The sequence below is a fragment of the Squalius cephalus genome, assembly GCF_949319135.1.
Source record: "Squalius cephalus genome assembly, chromosome: 17".
Lineage (NCBI taxonomy): Eukaryota > Metazoa > Chordata > Actinopteri > Cypriniformes > Leuciscidae > Squalius > Squalius cephalus.
Genome location: NC_137138.1, coordinates 23,062,456 through 23,083,471, shown reverse-complemented (window position 1 = coordinate 23,083,471; position 21,016 = coordinate 23,062,456). Strand labels below are relative to the sequence as shown.

The 21,016-nt window shown below is 37.5% G+C and overlaps 1 protein-coding gene across 3 annotated transcripts; it reads right to left on the bottom strand.

Annotated features, from left to right (window-relative positions):
• Window positions 1-2,523: 2,523 nt before the first annotated feature.
• cluhb (clustered mitochondria (cluA/CLU1) homolog b) lies at window positions 2,524-20,813 on the bottom strand. Of its 3 annotated transcripts, XM_079847763.1 has the most exons (27): window positions 20,230-20,245; window positions 18,556-19,923; window positions 16,736-16,920; window positions 16,459-16,630; window positions 16,142-16,285; window positions 15,897-16,024; window positions 15,650-15,804; window positions 15,432-15,557; window positions 14,383-14,530; window positions 14,215-14,307; window positions 12,990-13,384; window positions 12,264-12,563; window positions 11,196-11,464; window positions 10,957-11,057; window positions 9,756-9,908; window positions 9,101-9,163; window positions 8,741-8,985; window positions 8,577-8,661; window positions 8,331-8,484; window positions 7,333-7,472; window positions 7,144-7,224; window positions 6,912-7,037; window positions 5,806-5,927; window positions 5,603-5,696; window positions 5,382-5,516; window positions 5,230-5,303; window positions 2,524-3,082 (listed from the first exon to the last, which is right to left on the bottom strand). In XM_079847763.1, the coding sequence occupies exons 2-27, from the start codon at window positions 19,796-19,798 to the stop codon at window positions 2,944-2,946; spliced, it is 5,070 nt and encodes a 1,689-aa protein (XP_079703889.1). In that variant the 5' UTR covers window positions 19,799-19,923; window positions 20,230-20,245; the 3' UTR covers window positions 2,524-2,943. The 3 variants fall into 3 exon arrangements, with proteins under 3 accessions (XP_079703889.1, XP_079703890.1, XP_079703891.1); XM_079847764.1 differs by lacking the exon at window positions 18,556-19,923 and having other exon boundaries at window positions 20,230-20,813; XM_079847765.1 differs by lacking the exon at window positions 20,230-20,245 and having other exon boundaries at window positions 18,638-18,712.
• Between the last annotated feature and the right edge of the window lie 203 nt (window positions 20,814-21,016).

The following is a 21,016-nucleotide window of genomic DNA, read 5'->3' as shown; positions in this document are numbered from 1 at the left end:
GGTGCAGCCGGGGCCGCGCCCGCCTTGAGGATCACAGCGGTCACTTACATCATAACCTTCAGCTGACACTGAGGATGAGACGCATTTTAGGACCTTTTTGAACTTTTTACGTTTCAATTAACATGTTGGCATTTATAAATACTATTTGGTTTATAAAAAAAAAACTAAAAACATGGTAGCCTATATCTAAAATGGCAAATTTACTACTACAGTTGTTACTAATGTAAAATCACAAATTATGTGATCTCTTTCAGTTACATGCACTAGGACTATATTGAACTCTAGTATAGCTGGATGGAAATGCCAAAGATGCGCATAAATCTTTTTGTCTAGCAGGGCATAGTGTTCACACACAACATGAAGGCTTTGGTCAACAGGAGGATTTCCCAAAACGAACGCAAAACTATGACTAGAGCAGGAATTAGAGACAAATGAAATGGTACATGTAGGCATGCTGTAACTAAATCTGGTTTTGTTTACATTTTGTACACTTTTCAAGTTCATAATTTCCTAAAAATGTTTGTTTCAGATTAGAAATCAATGGATATGTTAGTTTAACCGAACAAAAATGCACTAAAAATCACACTGAGATCAGTATGTTAGCTCTGAGAAAAGCTCTAGCATCATTTGTTTGTATTCCAGTTGATTTGATATTTTGTAATGTAATATTGTTCAGACATTGTGTGACAAATGAACACATGGAAAAAAAAAAAACGGACACTTTTACCGCCTCGAGCCTCTTACCTCTAGTGCTGGACCTCTCTGATTTTCTCACACTGGAGTAAGTATCTGTCAGAGAAACTGAAAACTGTTTTTCTTGTCACACAGTTTTCAGGTGAACCCTTCCAGCATGTTTCTGCCTGAAGAGTGGCCGCTCAGACACATGCGTCACTCTATGTACACATCAGCATTCACAGAAAGCCACGTTACAGAAACATTGCTGGACAACATATTTAGGATAGGTGAATATAAATTCATTGACTGAATATGTGAAGACGTGATAGTAGGAGAAGTTGCTTTTGTCTTTTCCGTCCTAGCCAATTTTGAGAGAGAAAAACATTGACATGATTGCCGTCATGCTAAAATGACTGAATATTTGACTTTATGCAATCAGGCTCGCTGGCTCTCACATGCCAGAACATTCCCTTTACATATCTTTGTGTCCTTTGGTGAGCTACTGTGAGAGTTGTTTCACCACAGTAAAAGAACCTGGAGCATAACTGCACTGTGAGGGTTCTCTGATAAAGCAGTTTAGTGTTTTATATTTTTCTTTTGTATGTATGTTTTCTCATATAATCCAAGAGATTAGATCTTTCTCTCTCACACGTGCACAAACACTTTGAGCATTCTTTAACCATTTCAGAAATTAGAATAGACTCTAGAATCTATAGAAACCTAGATTTACCAAATGATTAATCGATTAAATATTAAGATCAGTTGGATTAAATGATAGAACAAATGTGTTAAACTGAACGAGAAGAGATGAAAATGAAACGTTTTAATAGCATTAATAAAAGGTATGTGAATGAAATTTTGATATAGATGAGACAATTGTTTTGTGTCACACCTTCACTGTAAAAAGTGAACAGTTGGATCAACTTAAAAAAATTACTTCAATTGGTAACACCTAAAGAAATTAAGTTTTCTCAACTTAAATTATCAGATTTTTCACGATAAAACGTGATAATTTAAGTTGAGAAAACTTAATTTCTTTAGGTGTTACCAATTGAAGTAATTTTTTTTAGTTGATCCAACTATTCACTTTTTACAGTGTTGTTATTTGGAACTATTGAATCTGCCTTCACCCTCTTCCTTGGACTTGGACATTACAGAATCCTAGAAAAGATTGTGTGCGCCATTTTTTTGTGATTTTGAATTTTTGTGTTTTATTTTCCCCTTCACAATGGATCTGCAGGTAAGACTGTTATACCTGGAGCAGATGGACCATTTGCTGGGGGATTATACCCATGACTTTTTAGATCTGGCGTGCCTTACACACGTGACGAAATCGTGTTCAGCATCTTCTTCCACGCCATGCCTGAGCGAGCAGGTGAAGGCACGCCTGGCAGCGAATGCCAGCTAAAAACCTGAGGAGGACACCAGAGTCCAGCCAGAGAGATGTACACGACGCCTGAGCCAAGCGCAGACGGAGAGCCAGCGTCAGGAGGAGCGAGTACACGAGTACACGTCCGACCAGGTGTGTGAGCTGGCCACATCATCCATCGCCGTGAGAGTTTTAGTGGAGATCGAGGGAATGGAGTTGAGCCCTGCCCACACTCTCGCCACTGTGAGTGAGTTCAAATTGGACTCTATGAACTGTTGTTTTGACTTTGGAGAGGATGATTCCCTACCACAACCCTCTCTCCCACCAAATTTGGTGTTATTACCATGGGATTTTAAGGTATGGTTGCTAGGTGATTTAGTTTTGGTATCTTCAGAAAACTTTAACTAAATTTTGTATTTTATTTTTTTACTTTGCTGATTCTAACTAACTGAAATAAGTATTAATTATAATAAAATAACACTGGTTTCGACTGCTTTATTTGAATCACTTTTCACAAAGTATTTTATCACAATGCAATAATTATATTTCCTGAAATCAAGCTAAACTCAGTGTATGAAGTGCATGCATTAGCCCTCTTTACCAGTCTTGTATACATACAGTGCACACATCAGCACACATCAACATACAAAGGAAGATATAAATGACCAGACAGGCCTGTTTACAAATGTGCAAATTTGCCTAGTTACAATCAACAGCCAGATACACTCATGCTTTTTAAAGGGAGTGCTATATTTTTTTGCAAGATCATCCACTGCACCGTGTGGTCATCATGAGTGAGAGCTCATTTACACTTTTCTTTTTTAATTTCCTATTAATATGTTTAACTAGAACATTCTTAATTTAATAGCTCATCTGTCTGTTTACTTCATTTAAAGGCGTTAGTCGTCTTGAGGAACAGCTTGCAGTGTGTCGAGGTCCTCAGACGGCCCCTGCAGATCCTCCATTGACTCAACATTATTTTGTGTGGGCTGACATGTTTTCTGAGCGTCAGTCCTGAGTTTCTCAAGGTCACTGTCACTTCAGGGATAAAAGAAAGCGGGTGAATTTTAAAGTTATTCAAGACGATGAGAGAAATGCAAAGAGAGAATAATATAGAGAACAGATATTTTCATATTTGATATTGAAAGTATGGGTCTGACACAAGGGTGAAACAATACATTTGTTTGTTTAGCAAAATATAGTTGCAAAAATCAGTGAAGACATGAAACATTTTTTGAAGACAGTTTTAATGTGACCTTCATATAACAAAAAGAAAGGAAAAGTGTTCCGAAGTTTGAGGTTGATACGATTTTTTGAAATATTTTATTTTATTAATAACAGTAATATTGTGAAATAGTATTATAATTTAAAGGAACTGTTTTTTATTTGAATATATTTTAAAACTTAATTTGTTCCTATGATGCAAAGCTGAATTTTCAGCATATTTTTTTTTAAAGATGAAGATAAAGTGAATTTTTTTTAAGACTCCAGTCTTCAGTGTCACATGATCCTTCAGAAATCATTCTAATATACTAGCGGAATGCTTGGCGCTCTAGGTATCATTCGAAAGCTTAAAAAAGTCATCCTGTGAATAACGTTTGAAATCGGACACTGCGTTACCATGGAAACTGTAATTTAAATCCTTTTAGTGGCTCCTCCCCCTAGTGGGTGGTGTCATGTATCATATTACAAAATGTATTTTAAATATATTTTATAATCATGACAAATCGCATATCATCAGAAAGGAATGAGACTCAATGTTCCATATTTGGTGACTGTTTTGTGATATAAGTGATACTGTGACAGAAATGTATTAATTTGTTACAGGAGAACGCATAATAAACAATTCAATGGAATGTGGGAGACACCAGGTGGCTATTTTTGGTACAGCGCCTAAACAAAATCACACAGGAACTTTCATTTTTGTGATATCAACTTCAAATTTGTAACACAACCTGGTTAGACATATGGCTTTGATTGTAAAGCAATTTTGGAGTAAAACGTATTTAGTAAAATATATATTTTGTATAAAATAAAACATGTTGTTTTACAGTAAACTTACAGTTCTATCACTTTTTTACACTTTCATTTTAGGTCTGTCTTCCAAAGCATTCATGAATTACAACCATTTAAGTTTGGAGAGTGCATTTTCACATTTACGCTCAAAAAGGAGGGTGACAGTAAAGGAGTTAAAAATAAATGAAGGCATCTAAAAGTTTGAAGACTTATGACTTTTATATAACAAAAAGTTTAAATCCGTTAAATTAGTTGAATACATATTTTTCACCACAAATCCTTCGAGGGTCAAAATGACCACAAGCCCTAATTTTTTTTTTTTTTTTTTTTCAGAAAGCTTATATCATTTAATTTTTATAATATTTTTTTCTATTTTAATGCATTTTTTTTTGGGGAGATTTTTATTATTTTTTATTTTATATACCTTTAAATTACTAGATTGTATCAATAAATAATATAATTTAAGCACATTCTTTCAACTTAAATTCAAAATAACTCACCAGTGCATACAATAACCAGCTCAAATCTCACAAAATCAAAATATCTCACATTGGGTCAATTTGGATGTCTCTGCTGACCTCTTGTGGAAAAATAAATAATATAACATGCCACTAGATGGCCTTATGACCTATATGGAGCAAATGCACTCTTCCGCTGGGTCCTAAAGTCAGTTCTCGAGTTTATCTCTTCAGTATGCTTTCAGATACACATGTAGACATTAAAAAAATATTTTTGGTAAAGTTTTAGCATTTTTAGTTTTAATTTTGAACATTTCAAATGTGTCCTGTGTACTATTTGTACTGAAGCATTCCTCGCATTCCATTCATTCCTAAGGGGGTCAAATTGACCCGTGAGGGAAGGATTTGTTACTTTTCCACATAAACTCCTCAAATCCAGTCCATTTTTTTTAGTGTATTTGTGGTTCAAGTGTGACAAAAGTCTTAAGGTCTTGGACCACTCCGCTGAACACTCAATTTTCAAAAAAATGTATTAAAATAAAAGAGTTTCGGGTCAAATTATCCCGAGGGAAGGATGAAAAACAATCACATCCACATAAAACTGGCCTTAAACGCATATTTATGTTATAATTAAATTGCAATCAAAGAGCAATTGAAAAGTTCCCAGTACACGTTCAGATCTAACTCACTTGTAAAGGTTGTTTTTCTTACCTAAGAGGAATAAGGACAATCCCAGTGACAAGATTGAGCTGCTCCACTATCCAGACACGACTTGGAGAGTTCAGCTAAATGAGGGGACAACCCAATTAATTCATTATTATTATTACACATTATATTATTATACAGACATGTACAGTACTAACATTGAGACGGGAAATATTGGTGTCTGATCCAGTCTTGTAGATCCAGTTCATGGTTTTCTGTAGAATCACTGCCTGATGTGTCAGATGCTTTAGGTACTCTGAACTCTCTTGGGTCTTCTCGTGTGCTTCTCCCACCTATTAAAAACAGCATTTTTTAAAATCTAGATTAGATTCAAGGCAAAACAAATCTGCTCATTTTGTATGGGCTTGTAACCATTCACCTGCTTCCTGTATATGCCGTAACGCTCCTTTTCATGCCTCAGCGCAGCACGGAAATCTCCTTTACTTTCATGCACCTTTGCCAATAAGTGATGACTATAGAGAAGGACAGGATCATGAAATGTTTTCTTCAGGTTCAGAGAACATATGAGTACTACTGTATCCACAACAAAGTGGCTTGTTGGTGTTTCTGTTCACCCTTCACCTTTGTGCCAGTTTGAGAGATGAGGGTCCCTGATATTTGGAGGTCAGGGCAAGGGCGTTCTCCAGGAACTTCAGGGAAAGATCACAGGCCATCATGCTATGAAGCACAAGGCCTATTTTACTCTGTACAGGACATGAACGCAAAGTATGCTTAGGTTAAAGGTGCTTCAAAACAATTTTGTGCATTTAGTACATAAACATTTGCAAAGATATTCATGAGCATTACTTATTATCATCAGTATTGGGGGAGATGCAAATAACATGGTAAGATTTTTTTTTTAATGTTTTTGAAAGTAGTCTCTTATGCTCACCATTAACTTGATCAAAATACAGTAAAAAAGGGTCATATTGTGAAATACTTTTACAATTTAAAATAACTGTTTTCTATGTTACAATATGTAAATTGTATGCATATGTATACATATTGTATACAACAATAATAAATGTAATTTATTCCTGTGATGCAAAGCTGAACTGTCAGCATCAATACTCCAGTCTTCAGTCACATGATTCTTCAGAAATCATTAAAGGAATAAATTACATTTACTGAAATAAAAATAATGGTAACATTTTACTATAAGGTTTCATTAGTTAACATTAGATAATGTATTAACTAACATGAACTAACAATGAACAAAACATTTGGTACAGTATTTATTCATCTTTGTTAATATTAGTTAATAAAAATAAAGTCATGTTCATAAAGTGTTTGTTCATGTTAGTTCACAGTGCATTGACTAATGTTAACAAACACAATTTTTGTTAATTTTAATAATGTATTAGTAAATGTTGAAATTAACATTAATTTAGATTAATAAATGTAGAAGTATTATTCATTCTTAATGCATGTTAACTAAAGTAGTTAACTGTTAACTAAGACTTCTTTTTAAAAACCTTGAAGAAATCTTATATATACATAATATATATAAATCTGTACATACTAAAAAATATCTTTCTCAAAAAATGTATAAATCAATATACAACTCTTAACTAATATGGGAAAATATACAAGAATTATAAAAATGTTGTTTAAAATAGATGAAGATTGAGTACAGCATGTCATACTGCAGGCATTATTATCACATTGCTATGATTATAATAACTCACGTCCAGTAGAGTCATCTCAGGATGGTCTTCTCCACACACCAGGAGCATCAGGTATCGGGCACGATATAATAATCGCAGCGCTGTCACTGGCTGCCCTCCAGCAAAGCAATAAAGACCGAGGTGCTTCTACACAAAGAGGAAACAACTTTGTTTGTCATATTCGTATATTGACACCAGCATAATGATACTACAGTAAACCATACTTTTAATTGACATAAAGATGATTACGTACATATTCCTGTATAGTGTTGGGATGCTCAATTCCCAGGACTCTTTCACTGATCAGCACAGCCCTCTGCTGGTGACTAAGGGCCTGACAGCATAAAATACAAATTTCATTTCAAAATGTCATTTTTAAAAACTATTTATTTGGGTTCTGAGTTCTTTATTCTTTCATATGTCATTTTCGAGCATGTGATACCTCAGCATAGTCTCCGAGGATGTAGTGTATGCGTCCCAATAGCCTCAGACATACGCAGACGTCCTGATGCAGAGCCCCGTAGACATTAGTGAAGAGACCCAGAGCCTGGCTTATTAACTCACAGCCCTCTTTCAGACAACCTAGTGATGCACAAATGCATATCACAGACTGTTTGTTTGAATATTATTTTTGTTTGAAATACACTACCGTTCAAAAGTTTGGGGTCAGTAAGAGTTAAAAAAAAAAGAAAGAAATTAATACATTTATTCCGCAAGGATGCATTAAATAGATCAAAAGTGTTTTGTTTATTCCACAAAAGATTTCTATTTCAAATAAATGCTTCTTTTGCAATTTTGATTCACCAAAGAACCTAAAAAAATGTTTTCAACGCAACTGTTTTGAACATTGATAATAATAATAAAAATGTTTTTTGAACAGCAAATCAGCATATTATAATGATTTCTGAATGATCATGTGACACTGAAGACTGGAGTAATGATGCTGAAAATTCAGCTTTACATCACAGGAATAAATGACATTTTTAAATATATTAAAATAGAACAGTTATTTTAAATTGTAAAAACATTTCACAATATTACTGTTTTTACTGTATTTTTAAACAAATATATGTAGCATCGGTGAGCATAAGAGACTTCTTTCAAAAACATAAAAAAATCTTACAACCCAAAATATTTCAATGGTGAATAGTTAACATGCTTATGTATATCAATTGTTCTTGTGTTTTTTAATTATTATAATTATTTTTAAAGTGCCTTAGAGTTACCTTTAAAGGCTCTCGATAAAAAGTTTATTATTATTATTAATAATAATAAATACTTTTATTTAGATTTTTGCTAATACATTCCAATAATAGTTGTCACTTAAAAAAAAAAAAAACTAAATAAAATATAATATCTATCTATCTATCTATCTATATATATATATATATTATTTCAGCCAGATAAAGTCCTCAGATTCAAGCTACTTTGAATGCTCACCTTGCTGGACCTGAGACTGACCACAACGCAAGAGATAGAGAGCATCGTTGGCCCTGGGACTGATGTGCTTTACTACGGGGAAAATGTTAAGGATGTCCTCTTCAGTGAACACAGCTCTGTGCTCAGAATCAAAGTGATACTCTCTTAAAAGAATCTGAAGGAGAGATAGAGATGGGCTAGTTATCAGAGTAAGAAAAAAGCACAATAATCTTGTTAAATCTTGTTGTCAAGTCCAATCTGAAATACCTGAATGCCAGTTTTGATGGCAATCTCTCTGAGCAGGGTGTTTCTCTGCAGCCTGCATTTGTCCACGGCCTCCTCCACACTTCCACTGCCAGAAGGAGATGAGATCCCACTCATATCAAATCACAGCACAACATCTATTTGTGTTCAGAGAACTGGTCACTCACCAGGGCAGGCTGTAATGGTAGTACTCCTGGGCCTCGGTTTTGATGGCCACCCAAAGGTCACTGGGAGTGAGGTTGGCCCAGACAGTCACGGTGCCGCCCACAGATGCACGACTCCGCCTTCTCCGACTCCTGCGTCTGGAAGCTAACTTGTCGTTTTGCTGAATGACTCCGGCATCGGCAAAAGAGCTCAGGAAGCAGTTGAGGAAATGGCTGACGGAGGCAGACAGGGCAGATGGTTCCACTGCCTGAGGATTAAGGATACAAGAACCAGTTTTGCCAAAAGTGTCATAATATACAGCATTATATTTGTGATATCCCACTGAGCATTATAAATACCACAAGCAATTTCTGGACACTCACCAAAAGATACGTCTTAAACAGATGTTTTGCACATCTGGTGATCAGCTCACAGAGTGCAATTCTCTGAAAGAGGTTCAAAATAGTTACTTTTTCCAAAAGTAATCATTGTATAATAGGCGTCATACACACATTTTTAGTTCTTCTCTTCAGATTAAAATGAGTTAGTCTAGTGGTACAATTTTAATTTACATTTACATTTAATCATTTGGCAGACGCTTTTGTCCAAAGCGACTTACAAAGCCCTTCATCTGATCGTTTTTTGAAGGCAGCATAGTTGTATCCTTCGCTACATTTGATATCCCAAAATCCTGTGCTTTCCATTCTGACAGCTGAGCTAAAAAATAAAGATGGTGTCTGAAAGTTGCAGTTGGTGGTCAGTTTGTGCGTAAATGTTTTTTTGACCGACGTTTTCCACTTCTGATGTCATTTCTCATGAGAAATTGCTATGGTAGTAATTAAATATTCATTAATTTATCACCAAAGCTCTTTCTATTTTGCTGTAGATCATTAAACTGTTAAGATGCCTCAGACGTCTGTCTAAAATCAGTATCGTGAGGTGCCTTCATGCACGGACGCCGCCACAGAAAGACAAACTAAAAATCTAAGGAACCAACAGAAAACAGACGTGACAGGTATGAGTAAAATACACACTTACATAGACATGATCAAGCCTTTCTTTCTGGGGTATCTTCTGAATATTCTCCAGCACAGCGCCCAGGTAGCGGATGTTGATGCCGTGCTGATGCAGAGCCTCGGTTAGTGTGACGCCGTCTATCGGCATTGATGTGTGATCAACGCAACTCTTCATCTACAAACACACACAGTTAAAGATGTGATTTTTTTCCCATTCTGCTCAGGGTTACACAAGGATAGACATCAGGGATAATCTGTTTTATATCCTTATTCAATTTTATATCCTTATCTATATCTTCCAGTCCTAATAAAAAGCAATAGGGATGCTCGATTATGGCACAAATCATGATCACAAATATTTTTGGTCAATATTGAAATCACAATTATTTAACACGATAATTGGTGGAGTCTTATTTCACAACATTAGTCATTTTAAATATCAGTTGAATTTCACAATTATCAGTACTTCAGCAAAAACTAAATAAACAGTGTTTTAAGTTTTTCAGGAAGATGTACTAACAGTGGCATTCAGATAATCAATAGCCTAAACAAAAAAATGTATCAAATGTAAAATAACATTGCATAGTCTTACTGTACACATTAAATATAGATTAATCCTTATTAAAGCTAGTAAAGTTATTCAGTCAAGATCCGTGATTGATTTTCCTTTGTCATTAGTTGTTTGATAATCATTAATGACAGACAGCAGCAGGTGTATTAGGCTGCTGTCACTTTAAGAGCTAATACACGGATCCAAAATGCTGATACACACGCGTTTTCTTTCTCAACTGTGTACGGTTAAGCCATAACCCACTGTGAATACTCTTTAAAAAGGCTTTTTGACATATTTGCCAGATCTGGGCCGACACTGTGTTGCTGTTTGGGTTGTGTGTACGCGTTTACGCGCGTATTGAAGCCCATTTGCTTATACGCATTCGGCTCTGACTCGAAGCACGCACAAAGAAAGGCATTTGCGCTTTTAATAACACTGTTTAATATCAAACACGTCCTGCAGTTTAGCAACAATAGACTGTATTTTACAATACTCTCTTATTTGGCTGTTTGGATGTTACGTTTGGGCTTTTGGGGAGGAACGAAAGTACACCGCTGCGCTGGACGGTACAATAATCGGTTTACCTATGTTGTTTTCATAATTGTTGGAAGCCAAAATCAAAATCGAAAATCAATTACGTTTAATCGCACATCCCTAAAAAGCAACTTACAAATGCAGGGATTTGATTGGAAATGAGGAAGACTGCAGCATCCTTTAACTGCTGTTTCTGTTTCTGGATATCTTCTGCACTTTCCTTGGGGAAACGTACACCTGATAAAAGAACAAATATATTAGTAATGCAATGTTCATATTTAGCCAGACACATATTTCTAATATTGTCTGCTCATGTTTACAGCCAAAAGAGCTGCAAGGTAAAAACAGAACCGGTCCAAAAAGCTAGCAACACACCTGCACAGAAGACGTTGGGGTTGAAATGTATGTCAAAAGTTTTCCTGAGGGAGGACAAGATATGCTTTATTGAAGAACCCTGCTGGGTGTTATTCACAGGCACAGTTTTTAGGGAAAGGTGCTCTGAATCCTGGTCTGGGAGTGCGACAGAAGTTGAGGATAGCTGAGGCGTAGTAGTTGGGTCACTCTTTAGTGCAGATTTGCCAACATCTTTGATTTCTCTGTCATGCTCAGTACTTTGAGAGACAGTTTCCATAAACATCTGGTATCTGGTGGCATTCATATAAAAAGATTGTTTAGCTCAAAACCTCACAGCAGGTTAATATTTGCATCATGATGTAGAGCTTTTTTCATGCTGTGCATTTCAAATATTTTTACTGTCGTAATCGCTATACCCCCCCAAAAATGGAACTTCATAATAGAATGTTTCCTGTTAAACTAAATATTTACACTTAATTATAATAAAAACACTAAAACAATTCAATATTTTCACGAAAACTGGTAAAACCAGACCAAGAATCATATTTCACCAAATGCCTGTATTCAGGACCATTAAGATTTTGTATCTTGTTTTGATGATATTTAAGCACATTTTTATCAGCAAAATTCTCAGTACTGTAATGTGGCAGGACGTTATAATTTTAAGTTTATTTTAAGTTTATATTTATTTTATTTATTAATATTATATTCTCAATTATGGTTCTCATTAGATTCACATTAGTGAGATAATCTTTTACTGTATTAAAGCAAAAAAATACTTATATTATTTGTATTAAATATTATATATATATTTTTTTAAATAATCATTTTTTTAATATTTATTTGAAAGCATCAGCAAAATCTTTCCATATTATTGCAAGGGGAATTGAGGTAGAAATGTGTAAAGTAATATGGAAATGAATGATTATTTAAGATAATAAAAAGTATTTATTATCTTAAAATAGGCTTCATTTTCAACTATGGATAAAACATTATTTTAATTTTTTCTTTGGTTTGATTTAGGGTGAAATATGACATCCTTGACAGGTTCACCTGTGTATTAATCATAAGACAGGTAAATATAATTACCGGTGCTCCACAAAGGCGTCAATGAGTTCCTGTCTCAGGCAGACCAGGCGATGAGGATGTAGCCTTGGGAAGCCCAGTTGTTTACACACAGGACTTAAATCCTCTCCTTCCACAGGAAGGAAGTTGAGGTCGGGTGGGAAGGTAAAAAGTAGATCCAGTATGTAGTGCCGACCATCATTACCCACAATGCCCTTGTGCTCCACCGAGGAGCACAACTCTACAGCTGTCTCATCTTTGTTTAGCACTAGGTGGCGCTGCACTCGCAGCTTCTTACTGGGTTTGTCAAGCAGCTCCAGATACCTTCAAAGAGTTTGAAATGTGTGTGGTTACGATTTCAAATATGTTGTTTATGTAATTTCTGACAAATTCTTCAGCCTAAAGGCCAATTCACACCAAAAACCATGAAAATAACGATAACTATATTAGAGTCCACACCAACACATGATAATGCTCTGTTTATCATAATTGTGTGCTGCAGTTTTGTCGTCTACCGCTTTAAATGCTCAAGCAAGCTTTACAATGCTTTAAAGCAAGATGGATTGTGATTGGCTGCCAATGTTTTTATCGTTCATCAGCTGGAAAAAAATAGTTCTGAAAGTGCTGTGTCGTTATCATTATAGTTATGGTGTGAACTTCCCTACTCTCATAGAATTAGAACGATTATTAAAACTTTATAGTTATCGTTATCATTATAATGTGAACAGGTCTTAAAAATGATGCTTTTACCTGTCATCGGACACAACGGTCTTGCCAAAGTCAGTGGAGCCATAGACAACACTCTGTGCTTGGTCACGGTCAAGAATTCCCGGCACGATAGTTTGGGCAGTGACGCGGTAGCCGCGGTAATCAATCACTACAGTGCCAATCAGGTAGAGTTCTTCTTGATCCACTGCCCAATAAGCCCTCACACCGTTCAGGTCAAGAACAGGGGCGGCATGGGCCGCAGCCTCCCCTCCCAGATCTCTGTATTGGTCCTGCACATCAAAGCCTAAACTGAAGAAAATATTGTTCCAGATGAACATCTGCTGTCGTGGTTCTTCACTAGGGTTGATGGGCACCACGTTACCATCTACCACTGCCATGGCTCCTCGAGTGGCAGTGCTGACAAAATCACTGTTAGCCTGATAAAGTCAGTAAAAGGTCAGTATTAGAAACAGCCTATGTAAATGTTCCTGATGTTACATTTTAGATCAGATTTGGTTTCTAGAGAACAAAGGTCCTGTTTACACCTGGTATTAAGATGGGTTTTGGTCGATCGGATCACAAGTAGACGAGGAAGACACATGCCTGTTCACACCTGATGTTTTGGTCTCTTTTGTCCACTTATAACCACTGTCCTGATTTCTTTGAGGGGAGGGTATAAGTACATGTAGTTTTTCAGATCTTTCGATCTAATGGACAAAATAAGCTTGCACAATTTACATATGAACGTGACCGGAGACGATGGAAAAACATACGGAGAGCATCAGCTTTCGTTTCTGCTCTGACAGCCGCAAGACACGACGAATGCTGTGAGTGTGTGTTAGAAATCAGGAATGGTGAGAGAGAACATTGTGCCTGGTACATTTTTCAATTTCAAACCAAACTCTGGTCTTCAGCCGACAACGTTTAAATCCCATCTGGCTAGCGCTCTTCCCATGATGTTTACGCATTAGGTCAGTAAGCGGAGAGTAGACGGTCTTTTGTGGCTGTTCGAATACATTCGTCAACATGAGCGTTTACTCTACGAAAGCAATCCAGTCGAATGTGTTTTCAACTACCTCTGGAAGTGGTTGAAAGTGGACAAGCTCAAAACTGTTTAGACCCCGTTTACACCTGTCGTCCACTTGTGATCCGATCGACCAAAACGCATCTTAATACCAGGTATAAACAGGGCCAAAAAGTACTTTGTGGAACTGCAAAAGCCCCTCTTGGTTCTAAGTTAAACACATATGATAAGTGGTAAAGATACCTTAAAAACCGCTCTGTCCCTCATCAGACGATCAGTCACGTTTTTTCTCGGAAGCTCTCTTGTGGCCTGAAGTTCTTCATTCCAGTCCCGGGCCTTTGTTCAACACAGAGGGATGAGTGAAAAACTACTTGTGTAACTGGCTTGTGCGCTGACTTTCAACATGTTTACCTGAACAGGCACATGTTCTTCATAACCCAGGCGGAAGGAGATGACATCCTCCGCTCGAACACAATCCATTGTATGGTCAAGTGCTGGAGCAGTCCAGCTAAACACCTGGAACGGTGTGGCAATCCTTTCAAAGGGGTGTGTGGACCCTCTAAAATAAGAGAGAAGTTGAGTGGTTTCTACATTCTCTATTACATTTACAAGAAAAACAATCATATTTTGTATTATCATTTTATTTAGACAACTAACGAACATATTTTGCAGGTAAACAAGATTTAAAAGTTAATTAAAAAGTTAAAGTTAAGTTTGTTTTATTATTTAAAACATTTATTATGTAAATGTGAAATTGCTGTATCTCTGTATCTCCAAAGTTACTTTAATCAGTATAATTACATATGGTATGTTCAACTCAAGCATGTTTTAGCTAGATATTTTGACTATTAATTTCATAATTATACCACGGAAATAACTGAATATAAACAAACTGTGTGGGTAAATTTCACAAACCTGTCAAGAACATGTTTCAGATTTTAATTCACTTCTGCATCTTGACATTGCATATTTTAAAATGTATTTATTTATTTATTCCAACTTATGATTATCATTATATTCTCATATTCTCACTGCTGTGATAAAGTAATATTTTACCGTTTTACAGTTAAAACTTTTGATCTAATTTTTTTTATTTAAAATTATATTTATATTTTAAAATGTGTCTTTAAAATATTTATTTTCTATTAATATTTATTTTGTATTATCAAAATCTATTAAAAGCAGGACAAAGCATATCAAAAATACTTTACATTGTAAACCACTGTGATGCATAAATACTTTATAAATACAGTATATATTTCATTATCCATTTCAGTTGTATCTGACTCTTGGTGATTCTATGGGCCACACACACAAACACACACACTTAAATGTTACACCCACACACATTTTTTTTTACTTAAATATTTTGACATTCTATTGAGTAAAATATTGGCAGAGTACCCATACTTTAGCACAGTTTGTTGTACTCTTTTCACTTGTTCTGAAAACTGTCATACCTCCTTTTCAGCAAGGCACTGAAGTTCTTCTTAAAAACTGGACTGATATGACCCAGGAGATCCAGCAGAGCATGACTGAGGGCACTAGGATTGGCTGGCTTTGGATTAAAGCTGTAAGTCGTGGATCTAAGTAACAAAAAAAAATGAAAAGATTATATGTATTTGTTTTTCTAGTAGGGCAAGGACACTTTGAAGGGCAACTGTACATTGTAACTCACTGATTTACGTAGAACCCACGAGTTGATGCTGTTATACTGAAGTGTCTGTCTTCCATGGTCACCACATTGAGATACATGAGGTCTCCATGCATCTTTCTGTTTCCAGGAGGAGGATTCCAGCTACTCATGGTCAGAACCTTCAAGCACTCTAAGGACTGTATAAAAGACAGACAATTAAATATTATCATATGCTATCTTCATCTAGCACATTTTTAATGCCATACTGTCAAAGTTCCTCGATTCCTACCTTCCCAAAATCTGTATGAGGTTGCAGAGGTACCAGCAGACGCTCCTTAGAGCCTGGAAGAATGTGACTTGGAGGACTGCAGCTGATGCGCTTCAACCCGTCACCTCTTCGCTTAGGTTTGCTGCTCTCTGGGATTTAAATTCATTGTGTATTATTTACAGGTCTCATGAGGTCTACTGTATAAGGTTATCTTATATTAACTTCTAAGCCCGCTATCCTACCTAAGTGTATTTTATCCTTCTTACCTTCCATACGATCTTCTGTGACACAGCTGAGAAATGACGGTGAGCTGCCCTCCACTCCATTATAGCCATCAGTAAGGTCTAGGCTCTTTAAAAGGTCTCTGATGTGGCGTAAATGGATACGCACTTCTCGAACATTGTATGGCTCTTTGACATAATTAAAAGGGGAGCGGGAAGACAGATTTATGGCTATTTGTCACTGGTATATATGTCTAAAATGTAAGATTTCAACCAGTTTACTATTAGGTGAAGTTTCCAGTGAAAGCTTAATTGATCAACTATAACGATGTGATTTAGTGCGGTAAATTTTCGGGGCTTACCCTCCACAACCCTCAGAACGGAGCCCTCCTGAAGGCCTGATATGGATGTAAGGTGGGTAAAGTTGTCAAGAGTGACTCCATTCAGCTGCAGGGAGAAGCAGGTACGCCGACAGGTCTCCTCCCGGTCCATCAACACTTGCTTAATTTCTTGCACCATTGCTAAAGGTGACACCTTGAGTGCAATAAAGACAGATAGATGGATGTATGGATGGATGGATGGACAAATACACAGACAGACATTAAATAAATAGACAAACAGACAGACAGACGGACGGACCTGGAAGTCAGTGGGTTCTGTTCCTGGAGCTTGGATCTTCACGGTGAATCCCGCATCCTCAGATGGGTCCATGTCAGGAACAGCAGGAAGCTCTTGTTTTTTGCAGTCGTCCTCAACCTGTTCTGTCATACTGTCTGCTGGGGTGTCCAGCACATGCTCACCGGTTATGGTGTCAGGACTGGGTGCTGGGTGGAAAATATAAGAATATAAATATAAAGTGGATTACCTACAAGGTACAAAAGAGTTAGAAACATTCACACATTTTTATCGGCACTACAACACAAATACCTCACAGAATTAGGGGCTGTACTGCTGTTAATTATTTGGTTACATTTAATTTATTTCTAAATATTACACTCACCTAAAGGATTATTAGGAACACCTGTTCAATTTCTCATTAATGCAATTATCTAATCAACCAATCACATGGCAGTTGCTTCAATGCATTTAGGGGTGTGGTCCTGGTCAAGACAATCTCCTGAAATCCAAACTGAATGTCAGAATGGGAAAGAAAGGTGATTTAAGCAATTTTGAGCGTGGCATGGTTGTTGGTGCCAGACGGGCTGGTCTGGGTATTTCACAATCTGCTCAGTTACTGGGATTTTCACACACAACCATTTCTAGGGTTTACAAAGAATGGTGTGAAAAGGGAAAAACATCCAGTATGCGGCAGTCCTGTGGGCGAAAATGCCTTGTTGATGCTAGAGGTCAGAGGAGAATGGGCCGACTGATTCAAGCTGATAGAAGAGCAACTTTGACTGAAATAACCACTCGTTACAACCAAGGTATGCAGCAAAGCATTTGTGAAGCCACAACACGCACAACCTTGAGGCGGATGGGCTACAACAGCAGAAGACCCCACCGGGTACCACTCATACAATTTGCACGACCTCACCAAAATTGGACAGTTGAAGACTGGAAAAATGTTGCCTGGTCTGATGAGTCTCGATTTCTGTTGAGACATTCAGATGGTAGAGTCAGAATTTGGCGTAAACAGAATGAGAACATGGATCCATCATGCCTTGTTACCACTGTGCAGGCTGGTGGTGGTGGTGTAATGGTGTGGGGGATGTTTTCTTGGCACACTTTAGGCCCCTTAGTGCCAATTGGGCATCATTTAAATGCCACGGCCTACCTGAGCATTGTTTCTGACCATGTCCATCCCTTTATGACCACCATGTACCCATCCTCTGATGGCTACTTCCAGCAGGATAATGCACCATGTCACAAAGCTCGAATCATTTCAAATTGGTTTCTTGAACATGACAATGAGTTCACTGTACTAAAATGGCCCCCACAGTCACCAGATCTCAACCCAATAGAGCATCTTTGGGATGTGGTGGAACGGGAGCTTCGTGCCCTGGATGTGCATCCCGCAAATCTCCATCAACTGCAAGATGCTATCCTATCAATATGGGCCAACATTTCTAAAGAATGCTTTCAGCACCTTGTTGAATCAATGCCATGTAGAATTAAGGCAGTTCTGAAGGTGAAAGGGGGTCAAACACAGTATTAGTATGGTGTTCCTAATAATCCTTTAGGTGAGTGTATTTTCATGTTATGTCTGACTGATAATATTAAAATTCTATGCTATTTTGTCTAAATAAATAAACTAAAATGTTTTAAATGCTGCAAGTGAATTCAGGAATCACAACATCATTGATATTCATTATTTAATTACTAGTGTTAATAAAGATTAAACTTAAGTAAGCAATAGATGACAGCATTATAGAAAGTGGGGAATATGAGCATGCACAATTAAATATAATACCAATTTTAAAAATCAGTGTGGTACCAGTATTCCTAGACAGAATACACACCTTTAAAGTTCGGAGTGGCCAGAAACAGTTTATCAACCATAAAAAGCGTGAAGCGTTCATTCTGATCCTCTTTTTGTTCTACCTGTGTCACAGCGAGTGTTTTCTGCTCAGATTCCTGCAGTGATAACCCCGTGCTCTTCTTCAGCGCTTCCAGGTCCCACTGCATCTGTTCTACTTCTGTCTTTTTCCATATCAAATCCTGGGACAGGCTTTGCTCCATCTCCTCTAACTCATGCTCCACCAGCCCAAAGCTAATCTCTGTAATGCCTGGTTGCTCTACATGAGATATGTTCTCCTCCACACAAAGAAGATGCTCTGCAGTTGTAGTAGCTTTCTCATTAGCATGCTCTCTTGTCATCTCTAGCGTCTCAGAAGTCTGTGCGTGTTGCTCTGAGTCTGGTTTTTCCAGTGCATCTTGGTCTTCAAAGTCATCCGGTTGTGCTACGAGTTCCAAGGCTTGTGCTTCCCTTTGAGTCTTTAGAAGCAAAGGATCTTCAGTTGTAATGCCATACGCATGTTGCATCTTCATCGTGTCCAGATGTGTTTGTGCTGCACTGTTTGGACAATGGTCATTCAATAGCTTCTCATCTTGTTTCTCCTCAGTGTGCATCACAGATTCCTCGCGTCTGACGTACTGCTCTGTTTGAGTCCAACCATCTTCTCTCTGACTGATGTCAATGTCACTTTTTGAGGCATCTAGAGAAGATGCAGCAAGCACAGGAATGCTAGCTGGAACAGAAAGTGAAGTTTGACTATTTGCAAATAGCCCCGTCCCATGACCAAGGAGAGAAGTGTCTGCTCCACTTCCGTGAGTGCATATTCGGTTTTGAGCTGCAGGTATCTTGTATAGGGATGACAGAAGGGGCCATTCATCCTCTATAGAGCATAATTGATGTGTGCCTGCAATGTTTGTGCTTGGCGGCCCCAACAGCTCTCTATTCTTCTCTCCTCCATTTCGCAAATTGCTTTCATCAACTCCATCCTCTCTTATGGCATCTTGTGCTTGCCCCCTGACCCGAAGGTTGCTGCTAAGCACGATGTCCGGGAATAGGAGATGATCTTGGTCCAGAACAGGAGATGCCAGCAGGTCAGCTGAAGTTCTTGAAGGAGACAGACTTTCTATATCGCTATTTTCCTGGGATAACAGCAGAGACAGCTCCTCAGTCTGACGCCCGACTTCCTTGGCGTTAATAATCTCAGACACCTTCCGGCAACAACTAAATATGTTCCCCATGTTGTCCATTTCATTACCAAAGAGCAAGAACTGTAATGCTGGACAAACAAAGCCCACTGTGAGTCAGCTAATAAATTAAAATGACCTTGGCAGCTAGAAAAACAGTGCTTTGTTGGTAAATCTGTAAGACAAGCCTGACAACAGTTGACATACCCAATTACCAAGTCTGGCATCTGGCCTGCGCGTCTCTACAATAGCTGAAACATGTTCGGATCTAGTAAAGATAGTAAAGACATTCTATATTTTGCAAAAGGATGATTTATACATAGATTAATGATTGACTGGATAGTTGTATCTACTATATATTTATGTATATATAACAGTAGAAGACCAGAAACATTGCACAGATTCAAATAAAATGCATTTTTTTTCTTTCAATTTTCGGTAGGCTATATTTCAAACTAATGAAAGTCATATTACACATGCAGGCGTCTTCTCACAGTTCATTTCCTTCATAAATGTGCCTGTTGTCTCATCAATCTCCACAGAACCACAGGAAAGCAGGACAGCTTGCTCCATGCAGGGATGTCATTCTCTCCAACAAAACGCAACACAATGTATAGTGTCATTTCTCTGCCCTTCATCTCCCCATACACACGTTCATTCTCGGGGGGAGGAGTCTCGATGGAGTTCCCTGCATCCCATTCCTCTTCCATATAAATCGTAACTCATTTCTTCAGTTTCTCTAAAGAAGAAAAAAGCACATGACATGACTTCCTGAATCCACCCCAATGCATACATTCGCTCAGAAGTCTTCTATATTCCCTGCGTGCTTCTGAAGTGCGTTTCTCGGTCTCTGCTGTCCCAGCGTTTGCTGCTATGACAGACTGCTGCAGTACCGGCGGAATGTGCAGGAGGACCTGCTTTGAAAAGCTACAATAGTCGGAGAAGTGGAAGAACACCTTACGAATACTAAACGAAGAGAAAAAGTAACCGTCATTGTTGTTGGAAGCTTTTCGACCGTCTCCTTATCTGCCTTCGGTTGTCTTCTCCAATACAAGCATATTTGCGGTTAGAATCTCACCTTTACTTGATGCGCATGCGCGCACGCTACTAAGTTTCGCTGAACTATCATTTTTAATTCGTATTTCTTATTAATATATTGTGTATTCAGGGTCCCCCGCCCATATGGTATTAGTTTTATTTTTGAACGTCTTAAAAACTGTGCAGATACCCTGTAATTTGGAGGAATCAAATAAATAGCCTACATTTCACAGAACTAAAAAA

Bases quoted from the DNA above. Each gene is read 5' to 3' on its own strand.
- cluhb (XM_079847763.1), bottom strand. From the start codon at position 19,798: ATGGACAACATGGGGAACATATTTAGTTGTTGCCGGAAGGTGTCTGAG. The intron at 14,308-14,382 runs GTAAACATGTTG...TGTTGAACAAAG, and splicing joins AAGAACATGTGCCTGTTCAG to GCCCGGGACTGGAATGAAGA. The intron at 11,058-11,195 runs GTGTGTTGCTAG...TTCTTTTATCAG, and splicing joins CCCCAACGTCTTCTGTGCAG to GTGTACGTTTCCCCAAGGAA.